Source organism: Salmo salar, chromosome ssa19, assembly GCF_905237065.1.
Source record: "Salmo salar chromosome ssa19, Ssal_v3.1, whole genome shotgun sequence".
In the NCBI taxonomy this organism is placed as follows: Eukaryota; Metazoa; Chordata; class Actinopteri; order Salmoniformes; family Salmonidae; genus Salmo; species Salmo salar.
Genome location: NC_059460.1, coordinates 69554214 through 69572084, shown reverse-complemented (window position 1 = coordinate 69572084; position 17871 = coordinate 69554214). Strand labels below are relative to the sequence as shown.

Genomic DNA, 17871 nt, shown 5'->3' with positions numbered 1-17871 from the left:
GGCTGTCTACGGAAGAAGTGGACCAAAATGCGGCGGAGTTAGGGTTCGTCATTTTTAATGTTACGAACACTATGCAATTAACAAAACAACAAAACTGACAGCCAACACAGTCCTGTCAGGTGCAACAACAGTGACAAGCACAATTACCCACACCACACAACGGAAACGTAGGCAACTTATGTGTGACTCCCAATCAACCACAACCCTCTAAAGCTGTGCTTGATTGGAAGTCACACGGCCAAAATTAAATGAAACAATAAAACACTTACTCCCTTCTGCCACGTCCTGACCCAACTACACCCTCTACTGGTCAGGACGTGACAACATGCATGTTTTGTTCAATCAAGTTCATATTTATATCAAAAACCAGCTTTTTACATTAGCATGTGACGTTCAGAACTAGCAAACATACCGAAAACTTCCGGTGAATTTACTAAATTACTCACGATAAACGTTCACAAAAAACATAACAATTATTTTAAGAATTATAGATACAGAACTCCTTTATGCAATCGCGGTGTCAGATTTTAAAATAGCTTTTCGGCAAAAGCACATTTTGCAATATTCTGAGTAGATAGCTCACCATCACGGGCTAGCTAATTTAACACCCACCAAGTTTGGCGTTCACTAAACTCAGAATTACTATAAGAAAAATTGGATTACCTTTGCTGTTCTTCGTCAGAATGCACGAGAATGCTCCCAGGACTTATACTTCAACCACAAATGTTGTTTTGGTTCAAAATAATCCATAGTTATGTTCAAATATCCTCTGTTTTGTCCGTGCGTTCAGGTCCCTATCCAAACGGTGACGCGCGGACGCATGTCGTGACAAAAAATTTCAAAATATTCCATTACCGTACTTCGAAGCATGTCAAACGCTGTTTAAAATAAATTTTTATGCGATTTTTCTCGTAAAATAGCGATAATATTCCGACCGGGAGACGTTGTTTTCGTTCAAAGACTGAAAGAAGAAAACGGTGTCTACACGTGCACGCACGCTCCCGTGTCATTGTTCTCAGATCAACCACTTTCCAAATGAGCTACTGTTTTTCAGCCAGGGACTGCAGAGTCATCATTCCCCGTTCTGGCGCCTTCTGAGAGCCTATGGGAGCCTTAGAAAATGTCACGTTACAGCAGAGATCCTCTGTTTTCGATAAAGAGGTTATAGAAGGCTAAGAAATATTCAGCGAGGGCACTTCCTGTATAGAATCTTCTCAGGTTTTGGCCTGATATGAGTTCTGTTATACTCACAGACACCATTCAAACAGTTTTAGAAACTTTAGGGTGTTTTCTATCCAAATCAAAAATTATATGCATATTCTAGTTTCTGGGCAGGAGTAATAACCAGATTAAATCGGGTACGTTTTTTATCCGGATGTGAAAATACTGCCCCCTACCCAAGAGAGGTTAATGATGAGCTTGGAGGGTACTATGGTGTTGCATGCTGAGCTATAGTCAATGAACAGCATTCTTACATAGGTATTCCTCTTGTCCAGATGGGATAGGGCAGTGTGCAGTGCGATGGCGATTGCATCATCTGTGCATCTATTGGGGCGGTAAGCAAATTGAAGTGGGTCTAGGGTGTCAGGTAGGGTAGGGTAGAGTTTATATGATCCTTAACTAGCCTCTCAAAGCACTTCATGATGACAGAGGTGAGTGCTACGGGGCGATAGTCATTTAGTTCAGTTACCTTTGCTTTCTTGGGTACAGGAACAATGGTGGACATCTTGAAACAAGTGGGGACAGCAGACTGAGATAGGGAGAGATTGAATATGTCCGTAAACACTCCAGCCAGCTGGTCTGCACATGCTCTGAGGATGCGGCTAGGGATGCCGTCTGGGCCGGCAGCCTTGCGAGGATTAACACACTTAAATGTCTTAGTCACGTCGGCAACGGAGAAGGAGCCAAAAAGTATTGTGCTACACAGCATATTATTCTCCCACCTTCCTCTCTTTATTTCTCTGGCCCATCAAGTGACCATTCTGTGTGTGTGAGCCCTCTGGCCCATCAAGTGACCATTCTGTGTGTGTGAGCCCTCTGGCCCATCAAGTGACCATTCTGTGTGTGTGAGCCCTCTGGCCCATCAAGTGACCATTCTGTGTGTGTGAGCCCTCTGGCCCATCAAGTGACCATTCCATGTGTGTGTGAGCCCTCTGGCCCATCAAGTGACCATTCCATGTGTGTGAGCCCTCTGGCCCATCAAGTGACCATTCTGTGTGTGTGAGCCCTCTGGCCCATCAAGTGACCATTCTGTGTGTGTGAGCCCTCTGGCCCATCAAGTGACCATTCTGTGTGTGTGAGCCCTCTGGCCCATCAAGTGACCATTCTGTGTGTGTGAGCCCTCTGGCCCATCAAGTGACCATTCTGTGTGTGTGAGCCCTCTGGCCCATCAAGTGACCATTCTGTGTGTGTGAGCCCTCTGGCCCATCAAGTGACCATTCTGTGTGTGTGAGCCCTCTGGCCCAGCTCTGGACACGTTTGTGTATAGACAGAGGACTCTGGGACATGAGTTTCAGCCTGAAAGCCCAATGTCCCCATGATGTATGTATGTGTGTGTGTGTGTGTGTGTGTGTGTGTGTGTGTGTGTGTGTGTGTGTGTGTGTGTGTGTGTGTGTGTGTGTGAGATCACATGAAAGGAGATTGTAATGGATACAAAGATAAAAGGAGAAACCAGAGAGTGAAAGAGAGGGAGAGGTACACAGAGTGATTGGAATGACATCTCTCTCCCACTGTCTATCTGTGTGATTTTAATTTGTTCACAATGACCAATAGGGAAGGAATGCTGCTTAGACTGTAACCGATCACAGCTGGGTGTAGATGTGATTCTGAAGATCAATGTGAGACACACAAAAGCACACACTTTCCAAAGGTTCTATGTTGGTTAGCAATTTTCAGCCACTTGAAGGAAACTGGAATTTTCAGTTTTATTACACATTTTCTAAATAGGAAAATGAGACATTGCTTTTGTGGTTGTGACATGGACTATAGATTCCCTCTCAGCTGTATTCATAGGTTGCATCTCCGTCACTCGGTCGTGTCATGCCATTGTTATGAATGTTCTCAAGCCTCCCTCTGCCGGCGATGCCGGTGCCAAAAAGTAATGATAAGCCCAATCATTCTGGACGGAGGCTAACGGCTGTTTGTTCTAAATTACACTATAGTGGCTTGGAAATACGATGACATTGCTAAAGTAGGCAGATATTCTGTAGGAAACAACTTTTCCATCATTATCATGTCATCAAATTTACTTTAAATAGATGGCAATGTTGTCATTAGCTAGCAAAGTTTGTCAAAAATAGCTAGCAATGCTAATGTTAGCTAGCTAAAATTCTTAACTAGCTAGCTAACGTTATACTCCATCTAAAGTCAGTCTGGCGACATCAAAATCATGACACAAGGTTTTCCTACAAATTATTTGCCTCCTTTTGAAATGTCCAAGCCACAGTAATACACTTTTGAGAGTCCAAAACGTCCAAACGAATGTTCAAACTATATTATGACGAAATGTGCAAAACATGAATAGTATCAAACTGTGAGAGACTGAGAGAAAAATATAATTTGAAGTACGAGAGAATAGGAGTGAGAGAGAGAACGGGCATAGGGTTGTGGTATTCTCTCTCACACACTCACACACACACACACACACACACACACACACACACACACACACACACACACACACACACACACACACACACTCATGCAGGGATCATTAGCCCAGTTTTCACATCTGGAAATCCAAGATGGCCACCAGGCCTTTTCCAGGAGAACGGTTGCTAGGCAACTCCCTCCCTGCTCCGCTGCGATAAGATTGGAAGATGGTGTCTCCCTGTGGACAGTGTGTGTGTGCGTGCGTGCGTGCGGAAACAGGAATGCTGTATCTGATCTGCAGAAAAGCCTCACAGACAACACACACACACACACACACACACACACACACACACACACACACACACACACACACACACACACACACACACACACATGCCTGAATATCATAGCAAGGAACAGATGAGCAGATTGGACCCAGATGTTCTGTCCATTCTCCATGGTCAGATTGTGAAACACATGCTCTCGCTTTCTCTGTCTGTCATTCACTCTAAAAAATAAAATGTTCTCTCACACACACTAAAGGGGTGGGTTCTGAGGCCTTGTCAAAAAACTGGGTTAACTGATACTCTTACACTCAAAACAACCTCTCTCTCTCTCTCCCTCTCTCTATCCCCCTCTCTCTCTCCCTCTCTCTATCCCCCCTCTCTCTCTCCCTCTCTCTATCCCCCCTCTCTCTCTCCCTCTCTCTATCCCCCTCTCTCTCTCCCTCTCTCTATCCCCCCTCTCTCTCCCTCTCTCTATCCCCCTCTCTCTCTCCCTCTCTCTATCCCCCTCTCTCTCTCCCTCTCTCTATCCCCCTCTCTCTCTCCCTCTCTCTATCCCCCTCTCTCTCTCCCTCTCTCTATCCCCCCTCTCTCTCTCCCTCTCTCTATCCCCCCTCTCTCTCTCTGCCAGGTGACATCACACAGAAGGGTTATGAGAAGAAGCGGTCTAAGCTGATCAGGGCCTACTTTCCTCATCCTGGAGGTACATAAATACACAGTCTGTCCTCTAGTAGATCACCTGTATGCAGCACATCTATGCTAGTCCCTCTGGGTTTGACCCTCCTCGTCTAAACCCTCTCTCTCTCTCTCTCTCTCTCTCTCTCTCTCTCTCTCTCTCTCTCTCTCTCAGTCACAAGACTTTGTATTACTCCAATGCGCTGAATGTAGCAGCATATTGAATATGCTGAAAGCTCCTTCCACACTGAGAATTTGGGGGGATTTTTGTATCTCTCTCTGTCTGTGACTTTGACTGTATCTTTTTGACTCGCTCATTCTTTTTCTGTCTGACTTTCCCTGTGTGTGTGTGTGTGTGTGTGTGTGTGTGTGTGTGTGTGTGTGTGTGTGTGTGTGTGTGTGTGTGTGTGTGTGTGTGTGTGTGTGTGCAGGTATGGAGGGTATGTCTCACCGCCCCCCCTTTGCCCCCCCATCTGCCGCTCGCTTCCACAGACGGCGCTCTTCTGGAACACGTGATGAACGCTACCGTTCAGGTAAACACACCTTTCCTTTATTCCAGATTAACATTACTTTAGACCAGAGTTATTCAAACTGTTGGTCGATAGACACGCCTTTAGTCAGTCCTTTCACTATAAACATATAATATAGATGTAGTTTTTAATTAAATTGACTAACATAATTCCTGCCCATCTCTCTCCAACACCATATCGCCCCCTAGACGTCCACAGTGAGGCGGTGCAGGCAGTGTTAGCCAGACATGTGGAGAGCAACGTGGCAGTGCCTATGCCCTCCAAACGACGATCACTGGTGGTACAGACATCCATGGATGCATACACACCCCCAGGTGAGACACACACACTCATTATGTTCATCAGGTTATGTTCAGTGCTTGACTTGGGCAGGAGCTCCCCTGAACATTTTCTACTGCTTGAGTTCCTGCAGCCCTTACAGAATATTATTAGCTCACAAGTATTGCAGAGTTCCTGCACCTACATATAATACATCTAAATGAGTACCGGCTCCTATTTTAGTCCAAGTCAAGCACTGGTTATGATTATGTTTGTGTTATGCTGTAGTAAAGTTGGATGAAGGTTACTGACCGTCACTAGGCCGGTCTCCACTGTGTCATAGGGTTGGGGTTAGGTTGTGTTTTAGTTAGCTATGGGTTGTAGTTATATTGTATGGAAGTTGTATGAAGGTTACTGACCCTCACTAGGCCTGTCCCCACTGTGCTCAGACTCGTCGTCGGGCTCAGAGGAAGAGGCGGGGCCAGGCAATGACATGCCGGGAATGGAACACTGGATGACTCGCCCTGCCCACTTAGGTCCAGCCCACCTAGGCTCCACCTCCTCGTCGTCATCGTCCACTCAGAGCGGAGGAAGTGGCAATGCAGGACGACTGGCCGACTCGCTCGCACACACACACCTCTCTCACCCACACCTGGCACACGCCCACCTCACACACACACACCTGACCCAGTCACACCACGTGTCAGCTCACCACTCACAAACACACCACGGTGAGTACAACTTCACTGTGTGTATGTGTGTGTACAGGACATGTGTGTTTATGTCTAATCTTTATGTGTGTGTCTACAGGTATAGGGCACCTGTCTCTGAAGCGTAAGGCAGCTCTGGGCATGGCGGAGAACGGAGGCTCTCTCAGAAGATCCTGTGAGTTCGGCTCTGATATGCTGTGGCCTCCACCGCTGGAGTCTGATGGTCAGTACACACACACACACATACCTTTTTTATACATGTGCCCCACCACTGCTTTAACTCTCCCTCTCTCGTTCTGTCTCTCTCTTTCTGTCTCTCTCTCTTTGTCTCTGTGTCTCTCTCTTCTCTCCATCGCTTTCTGTCTTTCTCTTTCTGTCTCTCTCTTTCTGTCTCTCTTTCTGTCTCTCTCTCTTTGTCTCTGTCTTTCTCTCCTCTCTCCATCTCTTTCTGTCTCTCTCTCTCCATCTCTCTCTGTGTGTGTGTAGAGAATCACTCTGCTCCTCCTGATGTGACTGGCTATTCGTCTGACTCCTCCCACTCCCGCCCCCACTCAGAGCGCCACATAGGAACCATCGCCCGAAACACTCAGAAATACGGCAATGCTGAGCGCATGGAGACTGGAGACGGTGTCCCGGTCAGCAGTCGTGTGTCTGCTAAGATCCAGCAGTTAGTGAACACTCTGAAAATGCCTCGTAGACCTCCGCTCAGAGAGTTCTTTGTTGATGACTTTGAAGAACTTCTAGAAGGTAGGAGCTATCAACCAATAAATCTATAAATAAATCGACTAAGCTTTAAATCTAGCTGTCTAGCTATTTTCTCTGTCTCTATGTTTAGTGGAAGTTTGTACAGTAAACTGTAGTGTGTTTAATGGTCTTATTTGCATGTTTCGCAATAAAAGTCTCTGTCTCTCTTTCACTCTTTGTAGTCCAGCAGCCAGATCCTAAGCAGCCGCGTCCGGAGGGGGCAGAAATGTTGGCAGTAAGCGGAGAAGCCCTGGGGGTGGTGACTAACTGGCCCCCCTCCCTGGAGGCAGCTCTCCAACGCTGGGGCACCATCAGCCCTAAAGCGCCCTGTCTCACCAGCCTGGATACCACTGGAAAACCTCTATATGTACTCACATACGGTAACCACACACACACACCCACACACCCACGTACGCACACGCACACGCACACTTACTCAGCCTTGTGTTGTGTCCACAGGGAAGCTGTGGTCTCGGAGTATCAAGCTGGCCTATAACATCCTCCACAAGCTGGGCAGCAAGCAGGAGCCCATGTTGCGACCGGGGGACAGAGTGAGTACATGTAGAAAATCCATCCCTTGAATGAAATAACTAGTAAAAATATTGCTTTTTGTGTTATGTTATTTTCAGAAGGATTAAGGTCAAGACGGATTGTAATATTTTCTCATTGTCTGTATTCGTCCCATCCACTAGGTGGCGCTGGTGTTTCCTAACAATGACCCGGTGGCCTTCATGGTGGCCTTCTACGGCTGCCTGCTGGCTGAGGTGGTCCCTGTACCCATAGAGGTGCCTCTCACACGCAAGGTACAGTACATCTAGTGAATACATAAATCAGGGGTCAGAGCACTGAGCCCTGGGGAACACCTTCTTTCATTGAATTAATGTATCTTTTGTTGTATAAGCAATAAGCACATTCAATCAAATATATGTATAGAATTTTCTTGTCTTGGACTTAAACGTGTCTATCTTGTCCAATAGGACGCTGGCAGCCAGCAGATCGGGTTCCTATTGGGAAGCTGTGGGGTTACCGTGGCGCTGACCAGTGATGCCTGCCATAAAGGCTTGCCCAAGAGCGCTACAGGAGAGATACCACAGTTCAGAGGTAAGTGTATGTGTGTACATGTGTTTATATATACTATATTCAAAGAAAAGGTTAAAGTAATCAAGTCCCTTGACAGTGTATGAAGGCACCCTAATGATTGCTACTCTGTCTCTCTAGGGTGGCCTAAGCTGCTGTGGTTCGTGACTGAGTCGAAGCATCTCTCCAAACCTCCTAGAGATTGGTTCCCTCACATCAAAGATGCAAACAGCGACACAGCCTATATAGAGGTAATGCACATTCATTGCATTGCTGTTACAAGGAGAACTTCTAATGCAACTCAATACACATTTCTTTAGAAAAAGCTAAGTTTAAAAAAAATGTATTTATTTGTTACTCTACGCATAGACATTTTCACTTGCATTCTCTCTCTCTCTCTCTCTCTCTCTCTCTCTCTCTCTCTCTCTTTGTCTCTCTCTCTTTGTCTCTCTCTCTTTGTCTCTCTCTTTGTCTCTCTCTCTTTGTCTCTCTCTTTGTCTCTCTCTCTCTTTGTCTCTCTCTCTCTTTGTCTCTCTCTCTCTCTCTCTCTCTCTCTCTCTCTCTCTCAGTATAAAACGTGTAAGGATGGGAGTGTCCTGGGCGTGACGGTGATGAGGATCGCTCTGCTGACTCACTGCCAATCCCTCACACAGTCGTGTGGCTACACAGAAGGTAAGACACTCACTTTAAGTCTAACAGACAGTCTCTCTCTCTCACTCACTCACTCACTCACTCACTCACTCACTCACTCACTCACTCACTCACTCACTCACTCACTCACTCACTCACTCACTCACTCACTCACTCACTCACTCACTCACTCACACACACACACACACACACACACACACACACACACACACACACACACACACACACACACACACAGACACACACACACACAGACAGACACACGTGCGCTCCCACAGACACACCCTCTGCCAGGTAATCTCTAACTCTCTCTTTGTCTCCCTCCCTCCCTCTCTCACTCCTCTCTTCTACCCCCTCCACCTCCCCTCTCTCTGCAGCGGAGACCATAGTGAATGTTCTAGACTTTAAGAAGGATGTGGGACTGTGGCACGGCATCCTCACGGTAAGACCTGCTACTAGAGGTCAGGTGCAGGGAAAGTATGATAAGGGGTTAAAGGTTAGAGGTTGAAGGTTATGTGTGTCTCCCATCTCCAGAGTGTGATGAACATGATGCATGTGATCAGCGTTCCCTACTCTCTGATGAAGGTCAACCCGTTGTCCTGGATACAGAAGGTCTACCACTTCAAAGGTCAGACACACATCTTAGTCATTTAGCAGACACTCTTATCCAACCTGTCAATCAACCACTCTATAATCAATTCATCTGTCAATCTATAAGATATTCTCATCAAGTCATATGTCAATCATTCAGTCAGTATTTGACGCCAACTTTTTGTTAGAACTGATGTCAACACTGTGTGTGTCCCTCTCCAGCCAAGGTAGCGTGTGTAAAGTCCAGGGACATGCACTGGGCTCTGGTGGCCCACAGAGAGCAGAAGGACATCAGCCTGAGTTCCCTCCGTATGCTGCTGGTCGCCGACGGATCTAACCCCTGTAACTATCACTCTACTTCCCACCTCAATCTATCTTGCCCTCCTCTCCGCTCCTGTCCTCCTTTCATCCCTCTTTCCTCTCCTCCTCCAGGGTCTATCTCGTCCTGCGATGCGTTCCTCAACGTGTTCCAGAGTAAAGGCTTGAGGTCAGAGGTCATCTGTCCCTGTGCCAGCTCCCCTGAAGCCCTGACCGTTGCCATCAGGAGGTGCACACACATCATCATAATCAGCAGCATTCTCACTTGGTCTATCCTAGAGTAACAGACTAAACATTTAGATTTTGTTGGTTTGGAAAAGTATTCTCACTAGGTGAATTGGCTGAGGGGGCACTAGCTTAGATGTGTTATAGTGTGATATAGCTCTTCCTTTCTCTCCCTGTCTCTGTTTCTCTGATCCAGGCCGGTGGAGGACAGTAGCCAGCCCCCAGGCCGAGGGGTTCTCTCCATGCAGGGTCTGAGTTACAGTGTGGTCCGCGTCGACACCGAGGAGCGATTGTCAGTCCTCACTGTGCAGGATGTGGGCACTGTTATGCCTGGAGGTAGGGGTCTGTGTTTGTGTGTGTGCGCGTGCACTTTTGTGTACATGTACATACCTGTGTGTGTGTGTTAACTCTGCTCTCTTCTTCAGCTCCAGTTTTGTGAGGGGTGAATGTGAGGTTTAATGTGTGTGTTCTGTCCCCAGCCGTAGTGTGTGTGGTGAAGCCAGAGGGTGTGCCTCTCCTGTGTAAGACAGATGAGATCGGGGAGCTGTGTGTGTGTTCTGTCGCCACGGGAACCTCTTACTATGGATTGACAGGCATGACCAAGAACACCTTTGAGGTAAGGAGATGTGTGTGTGTGTGTGTGTGTGTGTGTGTGTGTGTGTGTGTGTGTGTGTGTGTGTGTGTGTGTGTGTGTGTGTGTGTGAGTGCATGTACAATATGTGTATAACGCGTGGGTGTTTGTTTATAACATCTATGTATAATGTTTGTGTATGATATGTGTGTGTATAATGTTTGTGTGTATAATGTTTGTGTATAATGTTTGTGTGTGTATAATGTTTGTGTGTATAATGTTAGTGTGTATAATGTTTGTGTGTATAATGTGTGTGTATAATGTTTGTGTGTATAATGTTTGTGTGTATAATGTTTGTGTGTATAATGTTTGTGTATGATACGTGTGTATAATGTGTGTGTATAATGTGTGTGTATAATGTTTGTGTATAATATGTGTGTATAATGTTTGTGTATAATATGTGTGTATGATACGTGTGTGTGTAGGTGTTCCCTGTAGCCTCAGGTGGAGGTCTGGTCAGTGAGTATGCGTTTGTGCGTACGGGGCTGCTGGGCTTTGTGGGTCCAGGCGGTCTGGTGTTTATCTCCGGAAAGATGGACGGCCTCATCATGGTCAGCGGGCGCAGGCATAACGCTGATGACATCGTAGCCACCGCACTGGCCGTGGAGCCAATGAAATTCGTCTACAGGGGGAGGTATGCAACCGGGCCGCAAGTTCTGGTCAAAAGTAGTGCCCTACATAGGGAATAGTATTCTCCTTTGTACTCTGCATGTAAAAGGTAGCAGTACATATACAGTACCTTAATAACCATCTAACTCTAACCTTCTGTCTGTCCGTGGCTCCAGGATAGCAGTGTTCAGTGTGACCGTGCTGCGTGATGAGCGTATCGTGGTAGTAGCAGAGCAGAGACCAGACTCTACTGAGGAGGACAGCTTCCAGTGGATGAGCCGCGTGCTGCAGGTAACATCACCTCAACACGACCATAATGCAGGTAACACTACCTCAACACGACCATAATGCAGGTAACACTACCTCAACACGACCATAATGCAGGTAACATCACCTCAGCACGACCACAGTACAACCATAATGTAGGTAACACTACCTCAACACGACCATAATGCAGGTAACATCACCTCAGCACGACCACAGTACGACCATAATGTAGGTAACACTACCTAAACACGACCATAATGCAGGTAACACTACCTCAACACCACCACAGTACGACCATAATGCAGGTAACATCACCTCAGCACGACCACAGTACGACCATAATGTAGGTAACACTACCTCAACACGACCATAATGCAGGTAACACTACCTCAACACGACCATAATGCAGGTAACACTACCTCAACACGACCATAATGTAGGTAACACTACCTCAACACGACCATAATGCAGGTAACACTACCTCAACACCACCACAGTACGACCATAATGCAGGTAACATCACCTCAGCACGACCACAGTACGACCATAATGTAGGTAACACTACCTCAACACGACCATAATGCAGGTAACACTACCTCAACACGACCATAATGTAGGTAACACTACCTAAACACGACCATAATGCAGGTAACACTACCTCAACACGACCATAATGTAGGTAACAATACCTAAACACGACCATAATGTAGGTAACACTACCTCAACACGACCATAATGTAGGTAACACTACCTCAACACGACCATAATGCAGGTAACACTACCTCAACACCACCACAGTACGACCATAATGCAGGTAACATCACCTCAGCACGACCACAGTACGACCATAATGTAGGTAACACTACCTCAACACGACCATAATGCAGGTAACACTACCTCAACACGACCATAATGCAGGTAACATCACCTCAGCACGACCACAGTACGACCATAATGTAGGTAACACTACCTCAACACGACCATAATGCAGGTAACATCACCTCAACACGACCACAGTACGACCATAATGCAGGTAACATCACCTCAACACGACCACAGTACGACCATAATGCAGGTAACATCACCTCAACACGACTACAGTACGACCATAATGTAGGTAACACTACCTCAACACGACCATAATGTAGGTAATATCACCTCAACACGACCACAGTACGACCATAATGTAGGTAACACTACCTCAACACGACCATAATGCAGGTAACATCACCTCAACACGACCACAGTACGACCATAATGTAGGTAACACTACCTCAACACGACCACAGTACGACCATAATGTAGGTAACACTACCTCAACACGACCATAATGCAGGTAACACTACCTCAACACCACCACAGTACGACCATAATGCAGGTAACACTACCTCAACACGACCATAATGTAGGTAGCACTACCTCAACACGACCATAATGTAGGTAACACTACCTCAACACGACCATAATGTAGGTAACACTACATCAACACGACCACAGTACGACCATAATGTAGGTAACACTACCTCAACACGACCACAGTACGACCATAATGTAGGTAACACTACCTCAACACGACCACAGTACGACCATAATGCAGGTAACACTACCTCAACACGACCATAATGTAGGTAACACTACCTCAACACGACCATAATGTAGGTAACACTACCTCAACACGACCATAATGTAGGTAATATCACCTCAACACGACCACAGTACGACCATAATGCAGGTAACACTACCTCAACACTACCTCAACACGACCATAATGCAGGTAACACTACCTCAACACGACCACAGTACGACCATAATGTAGGTAACACTACCTCAACACGACCATAATGCAGGTAACATCACCTCAACACGACCACAGTACGACCATAATGCAGGTAACATCACCTCAACACGACCACAGTACGACCATAATGCAGGTAACATCACCTCAACACGACCACAGTACGACCATAATGTAGGTAACACTACCTCAACACGACCATAATGTAGGTAATATCACCTCAACACGACCACAGTACGACCATAATGTAGGTAACACTACCTCAACACGACCATAATGCAGGTAACATCACCTCAACACGACCACAGTACGACCATAATGTAGGTAACACTACCTCAACACGACCACAGTACGACCATAATGTAGGTAACACTACCTCAACACGACCATAATGCAGGTAACACTACCTCAACACCACCACAGTACGACCATAATGCAGGTAACACTACCTCAACACGACCATAATGTAGGTAACACTACCTCAACACGACCATAATGTAGGTAACACTACCTCAACACGACCATAATGTAGGTAACACTACCTCAACACGACCACAGTACGACCATAATGTAGGTAACACTACCTCAACACGACCACAGTACGACCATAATGTAGGTAACACTACCTCAACACGACCACAGTACGACCATAATGCAGGTAACACTACCTCAACACGACCATAATGTAGGTAACACTACCTCAACACGACCATAATGTAGGTAACACTACCTCAACACGACCATAATGTAGGTAATATCACCTCAACACGACCACAGTACGACCATAATGCAGGTAACACTACCTCAACACTACCTCAACACGACCATAATGCAGGTAACACTACCTCAACACGACCATAATGTAGGTAACATCACCTCAACACGACCACAGTACGACCATAATGCAGGTAACACTACCTCAACACTACCTCAACACGACCATAATGCAGGTAACACCACCTCAACACGACCACAGTACGACCATAATGTAAGTAACACTACCTCAACACGACCATAATGCAGGTAACACTACCTCAACACGACCATAATGCAGGTAACACTACCTCAACACGACCATAATGCAGGTAACACTACCTCAACACGACCATAATGCAGGTAACATCACCTCAACACGACCACAGTACAACCATAATGCAGGTAACACTACCTCAACACGACCATAATGTGGATAACACTACCTCAACACTACCTCAACACGACCATAATGTAGGTAACTCTACCTCAACACCACCACAGTACGACCATAATGCAGGTAACATCACCTAAACACGACCATAATGCAGGTAACACTACCTCAACACGACCATAATGCAGGTAACACTACCTCAACACGACCACAGTACGACCATAATGTAGGTAACACTACCTCAACACGACCATAATGCAGGTAACACTACATCAACACGACCATAATGTAGGTAACACTACCTCAACACGACCACAGTACGACCATAATGTAGGTAACACTACCTCAACACGACCATAATGTAGGTAACACTACCTCAACACGACCACAGTACGACCATAATGTAGGTAACACTACCTCAACACGACCATAATGTAGGTAACATCACCTCAACACGACCATAATGTAGGTAACACTACCTCAACACGACCATAATGTAGGTAACACTACCTCAACACGACCATAATGTAGGTAACACTACCTCAACACGACCACAGTACGACCATAATGTAGGTAACACTACCTCAACACGACCACAGTACGACCATAATGCAGGTAACACTACCTCAACACGACCATAATGCAGGTAACATCACCTAAACACGACCATAATGCAGGTAACACTACCTCAACACGACCATAATGCAGGTAACACTACCTCAACACGACCACAGTACGACCATAATGTAGGTAACACTACCTCAACACGACCATAATGTAGGTAACATCACCTCAACACGACCATAATGTAGGTAACACTACCTCAACACGACCATAATGTAGGTAACACTACCTCAACACGACCATAATGTAGGTAACACTACCTCAACACGACCACAGTACGACCATAATGCAACCAGAACACAGACCGGTCAAAATATTGCAGTAATCAGTTTTTCTCGTCACTTCATTCGAGGTGCGTACACTACTTTTGAACTGACTGCAGAGGTTTTTTTGTTGATGATCTCTTGACTCCTCCCCTGTGTGTGTGTGTGATTGACAGGCGATAGACAGTATCCATGGTGTGGGTGTGTTCTGCCTGGGGTTAGTTCCGGCCAACACCCTCCCTAAGACCCCCCTGGGGGGTATACACCTGTCTGAGACCAAACAGCTGTACCTGGAGGGGGGGCTGCACCCCTGTAACGTCCTCATGTGTCCTCACACCTGTGTTACCAACCTGCCCAAACCACGACAGAAACAACCAGGTGAGACAGACAGAGAAAAAGAGAGAGAGGGACACAGTGAGAGAGAGAGGGACAGAAAGAGAGAGACCTAGAGACAGAGCTAGAGAGGCAGAGAGGGAGGGAGTGAGAGTGAGTGATTGAGTGAGAGAGACCGAGACACACAGAGAGAGAGAGAGAGAGAGGGACCTAGAGACAGAGCTAGAGAGAGACAGAAGAGAGAGAGAGAGACCTAGAGACAGAGCTAGAGAGAGACAGAAGAGAGAGAGAGACCTAGAGACAGAGCTAGAGAGAGACAGAGAGAGAGAGACCTAGAGAGAGAGACCTAGAGACAGAGCTAGAGAGAGACAGAGAGAGAGAGACCTAGAGAGAGAGACCTAGAGACAGAGCTAGAGAGAGAGAGAGAGAGAGAGACCTAGAGACAGAGCTAGAGAGAGACAGAGCTTGAGAGGGACCTAGAGATAGAGCTAGAGAGAGACAGAAGAGAGAAAGAGACCTAGAGACGGAGCTAGAGAGAGACAGAGCTAGAGAGACACCTAGAGACAGAGCTAGAGAGAGACAGAGAGAGAGAGACCTAGAGACAGAGAGAGAGAGAGACCTAGAGACAGAGCTAGAGAGAGACAGAGAGAGAGAGACCCAGAGACAGAGCTAGAGAGAGACAGAGCTTGAGAGGGACCTAGAGACAGAGCTAGAGAGAGACAGAGCTTGAGAGGGGCCTAGAGATAGAGCTAGAGAGAGACAGAAGAGAGAGAGAGACCTAGAGACAGAGCTAGAGAGAGACAGAGAGAGAGAGACCTAGAGAGAGAGACCTAGAGACAGAGCTAGAGAGAGAGAGAGAGAGAGAGAGAGAGAGACCTAGAGACGGAGCTAGAGAGAGACAGAGCTAGAGAGAGACCTAGAGACAGAGCTAGAGAGAGACAGAGAGAGAGAGAGACCTAGAGACAGAGCTAGAGAGAGACAGAGAGAGAGAGACTTAGAGACGGAGCTAGAGAGAGACAGAGAGAGTGAGACCTAGAGACAGAGCTAGAGAGAGACAGAGCTAGAGAGAGACAGAGCTAGAGAGAGACCTAGAGACAGAGCTAGAGAGAGACAGAGAGAGAGAGACTTAGAGACGGAGCTAGAGAGAGACAGAGAGAGTGAGACCTAGAGACAGAGCTAGAGAGAGACAGAGAGAGTGAGACCTAAAGACAGAGAGAGAGAGAGACAGAGAGAGTGAGACCTAGAGACAGAGCTAGAGAGAGACAGAGAGAGAGGGACCTAGAGACAGAGAGAGACAGAGAGAGACAGAGAGAGAGAGAGACCTAGAGACAGAGAGAGAGAGAGGGACCTAGAGACGGAGAGAGAGAGGGACCTAGAGACAGAGAGAGAGAGACCTAGAGACAGAGCTAGAGAGAGGGACCTAGAGACGGAGAGAGAGAGGGACCTAGAGACAGAGAGAGACCGAGAGAGAGAGACAGTGAGAGTGAGAGGGACCTAGAGACGGAGCTAGAAAGAGACAGAGAGAGAGAGACCTAGAGACAGAGCTAGAGAGAGACAGAGAGAGAGAGACCTAGAGACAGAGCTAGAGAGAGACAGAGAGAGAGAGACCTAGAGAGAGAGTGAGAGAGAGACCTAGAGACAGAGCTAGAGAGACAGTGAGAGAGAGAGAGAGAGAGAGAGAGAGAGACCTAGAGACAGAGTGAGAGAGAGAGAGAGAGAGAGAGAGAGAGACCTAGAGACAAAGAGAGACAGAGAGAGAGAGAGACCTAGAGACGGAGCTAGAGAGAGACAGAGAGAGAGAGACCTAGAGACAGAGCTAGAGAGAGACAGAGAGAGAGAGAGACCTAGAGACGGAGCTAGAGAGAGACAGAGAGAGAGAGAGAGACCTAGAGACAGAGCTAGAGAGAGACAGAGAGAGAGAGACCTAGAGACAGAGCTAGAGAGAGACAGAGAGAGAGGGACCTAGAGACGGAGAGAGAGACAGAGCTAGAGAGAGACAGAGAGACAGAGACAGAGAGAGAGACTGAGAGACAGAGCTAGAGAGAGACAGTGAGAGTGAGAGGGACCTAGAGACGGAGCTAGAGAGAGACAGAGAGACCGAGAGACCGAGACAGTGAGAGGGACCTAGAGACGGAGCTAGAGAGAGAGAGAGAGAGAGAGACCTAGAGACAGAGCTAGAGAGAGACAGAGAGAGAGAGAGACACCTAGAGACAGAGCTAGAGAGAGACAGAGAGAGAGAGACCTAGATACAGAGAGAGAGAGAGACCTAGAGACAGAGCTAGAGAGAGACAGAGAGAGAGAGACCCAGAGACAGAGCTAGAGAGAGACAGAGCTTGAGAGGGACCTAGAGACAGAGCTAGAGAGAGACAGAAGAGAGAGAGAGACCTAGAGACAGAGCTAGAGAGAGAGACCTAGAGAGAGAGACCTAGAGACAGAGCTAGAGAGAGACAGAGAGAGAGAGACTTAGAGACGGAGCTAGAGAGAGACAGAGAGAGTGAGAGGGACCTAGAGACAGAGCTAGAGAGAGACAGAGTTAGAGAGACCTAGA

At 46.9% G+C, this 17871-nt stretch overlaps 1 protein-coding gene across 3 annotated transcripts in view; it reads left to right on the top strand.

Annotated features, from left to right (window-relative positions):
* LOC106579490 (disco-interacting protein 2 homolog C) overlaps positions 1 to 17871 on the top strand; it is a 70025-nt gene that overhangs the window by 9999 nt on the left and 42155 nt on the right. Inside the window, exons 2-22 of one of the 3 annotated variants that reach the window (XM_045702630.1) lie at positions 4507 to 4578; positions 4982 to 5083; positions 5269 to 5394; positions 5767 to 6069; positions 6149 to 6271; positions 6535 to 6795; positions 6975 to 7172; positions 7252 to 7343; positions 7485 to 7595; positions 7770 to 7893; positions 8011 to 8120; positions 8439 to 8541; positions 8898 to 8962; positions 9055 to 9148; positions 9334 to 9453; positions 9544 to 9658; positions 9851 to 9990; positions 10134 to 10270; positions 10711 to 10919; positions 11071 to 11185; positions 15167 to 15368. In XM_045702630.1, coding sequence (XP_045558586.1) covers positions 4507 to 4578; positions 4982 to 5083; positions 5269 to 5394; positions 5767 to 6069; positions 6149 to 6271; positions 6535 to 6795; positions 6975 to 7172; positions 7252 to 7343; positions 7485 to 7595; positions 7770 to 7893; positions 8011 to 8120; positions 8439 to 8541; positions 8898 to 8962; positions 9055 to 9148; positions 9334 to 9453; positions 9544 to 9658; positions 9851 to 9990; positions 10134 to 10270; positions 10711 to 10919; positions 11071 to 11185; positions 15167 to 15368 — 2922 coding nt within the window. The remainder of the gene's footprint in view (positions 1 to 4506; positions 4579 to 4981; positions 5084 to 5268; positions 5395 to 5766; positions 6070 to 6148; positions 6272 to 6534; positions 6796 to 6974; positions 7173 to 7251; positions 7344 to 7484; positions 7596 to 7769; positions 7894 to 8010; positions 8121 to 8438; positions 8542 to 8897; positions 8963 to 9054; positions 9149 to 9333; positions 9454 to 9543; positions 9659 to 9850; positions 9991 to 10133; positions 10271 to 10710; positions 10920 to 11070; positions 11186 to 15166; positions 15369 to 17871) is intronic. The other 2 variants (XM_045702631.1, XM_045702632.1) reach the window with 2 other exon arrangements.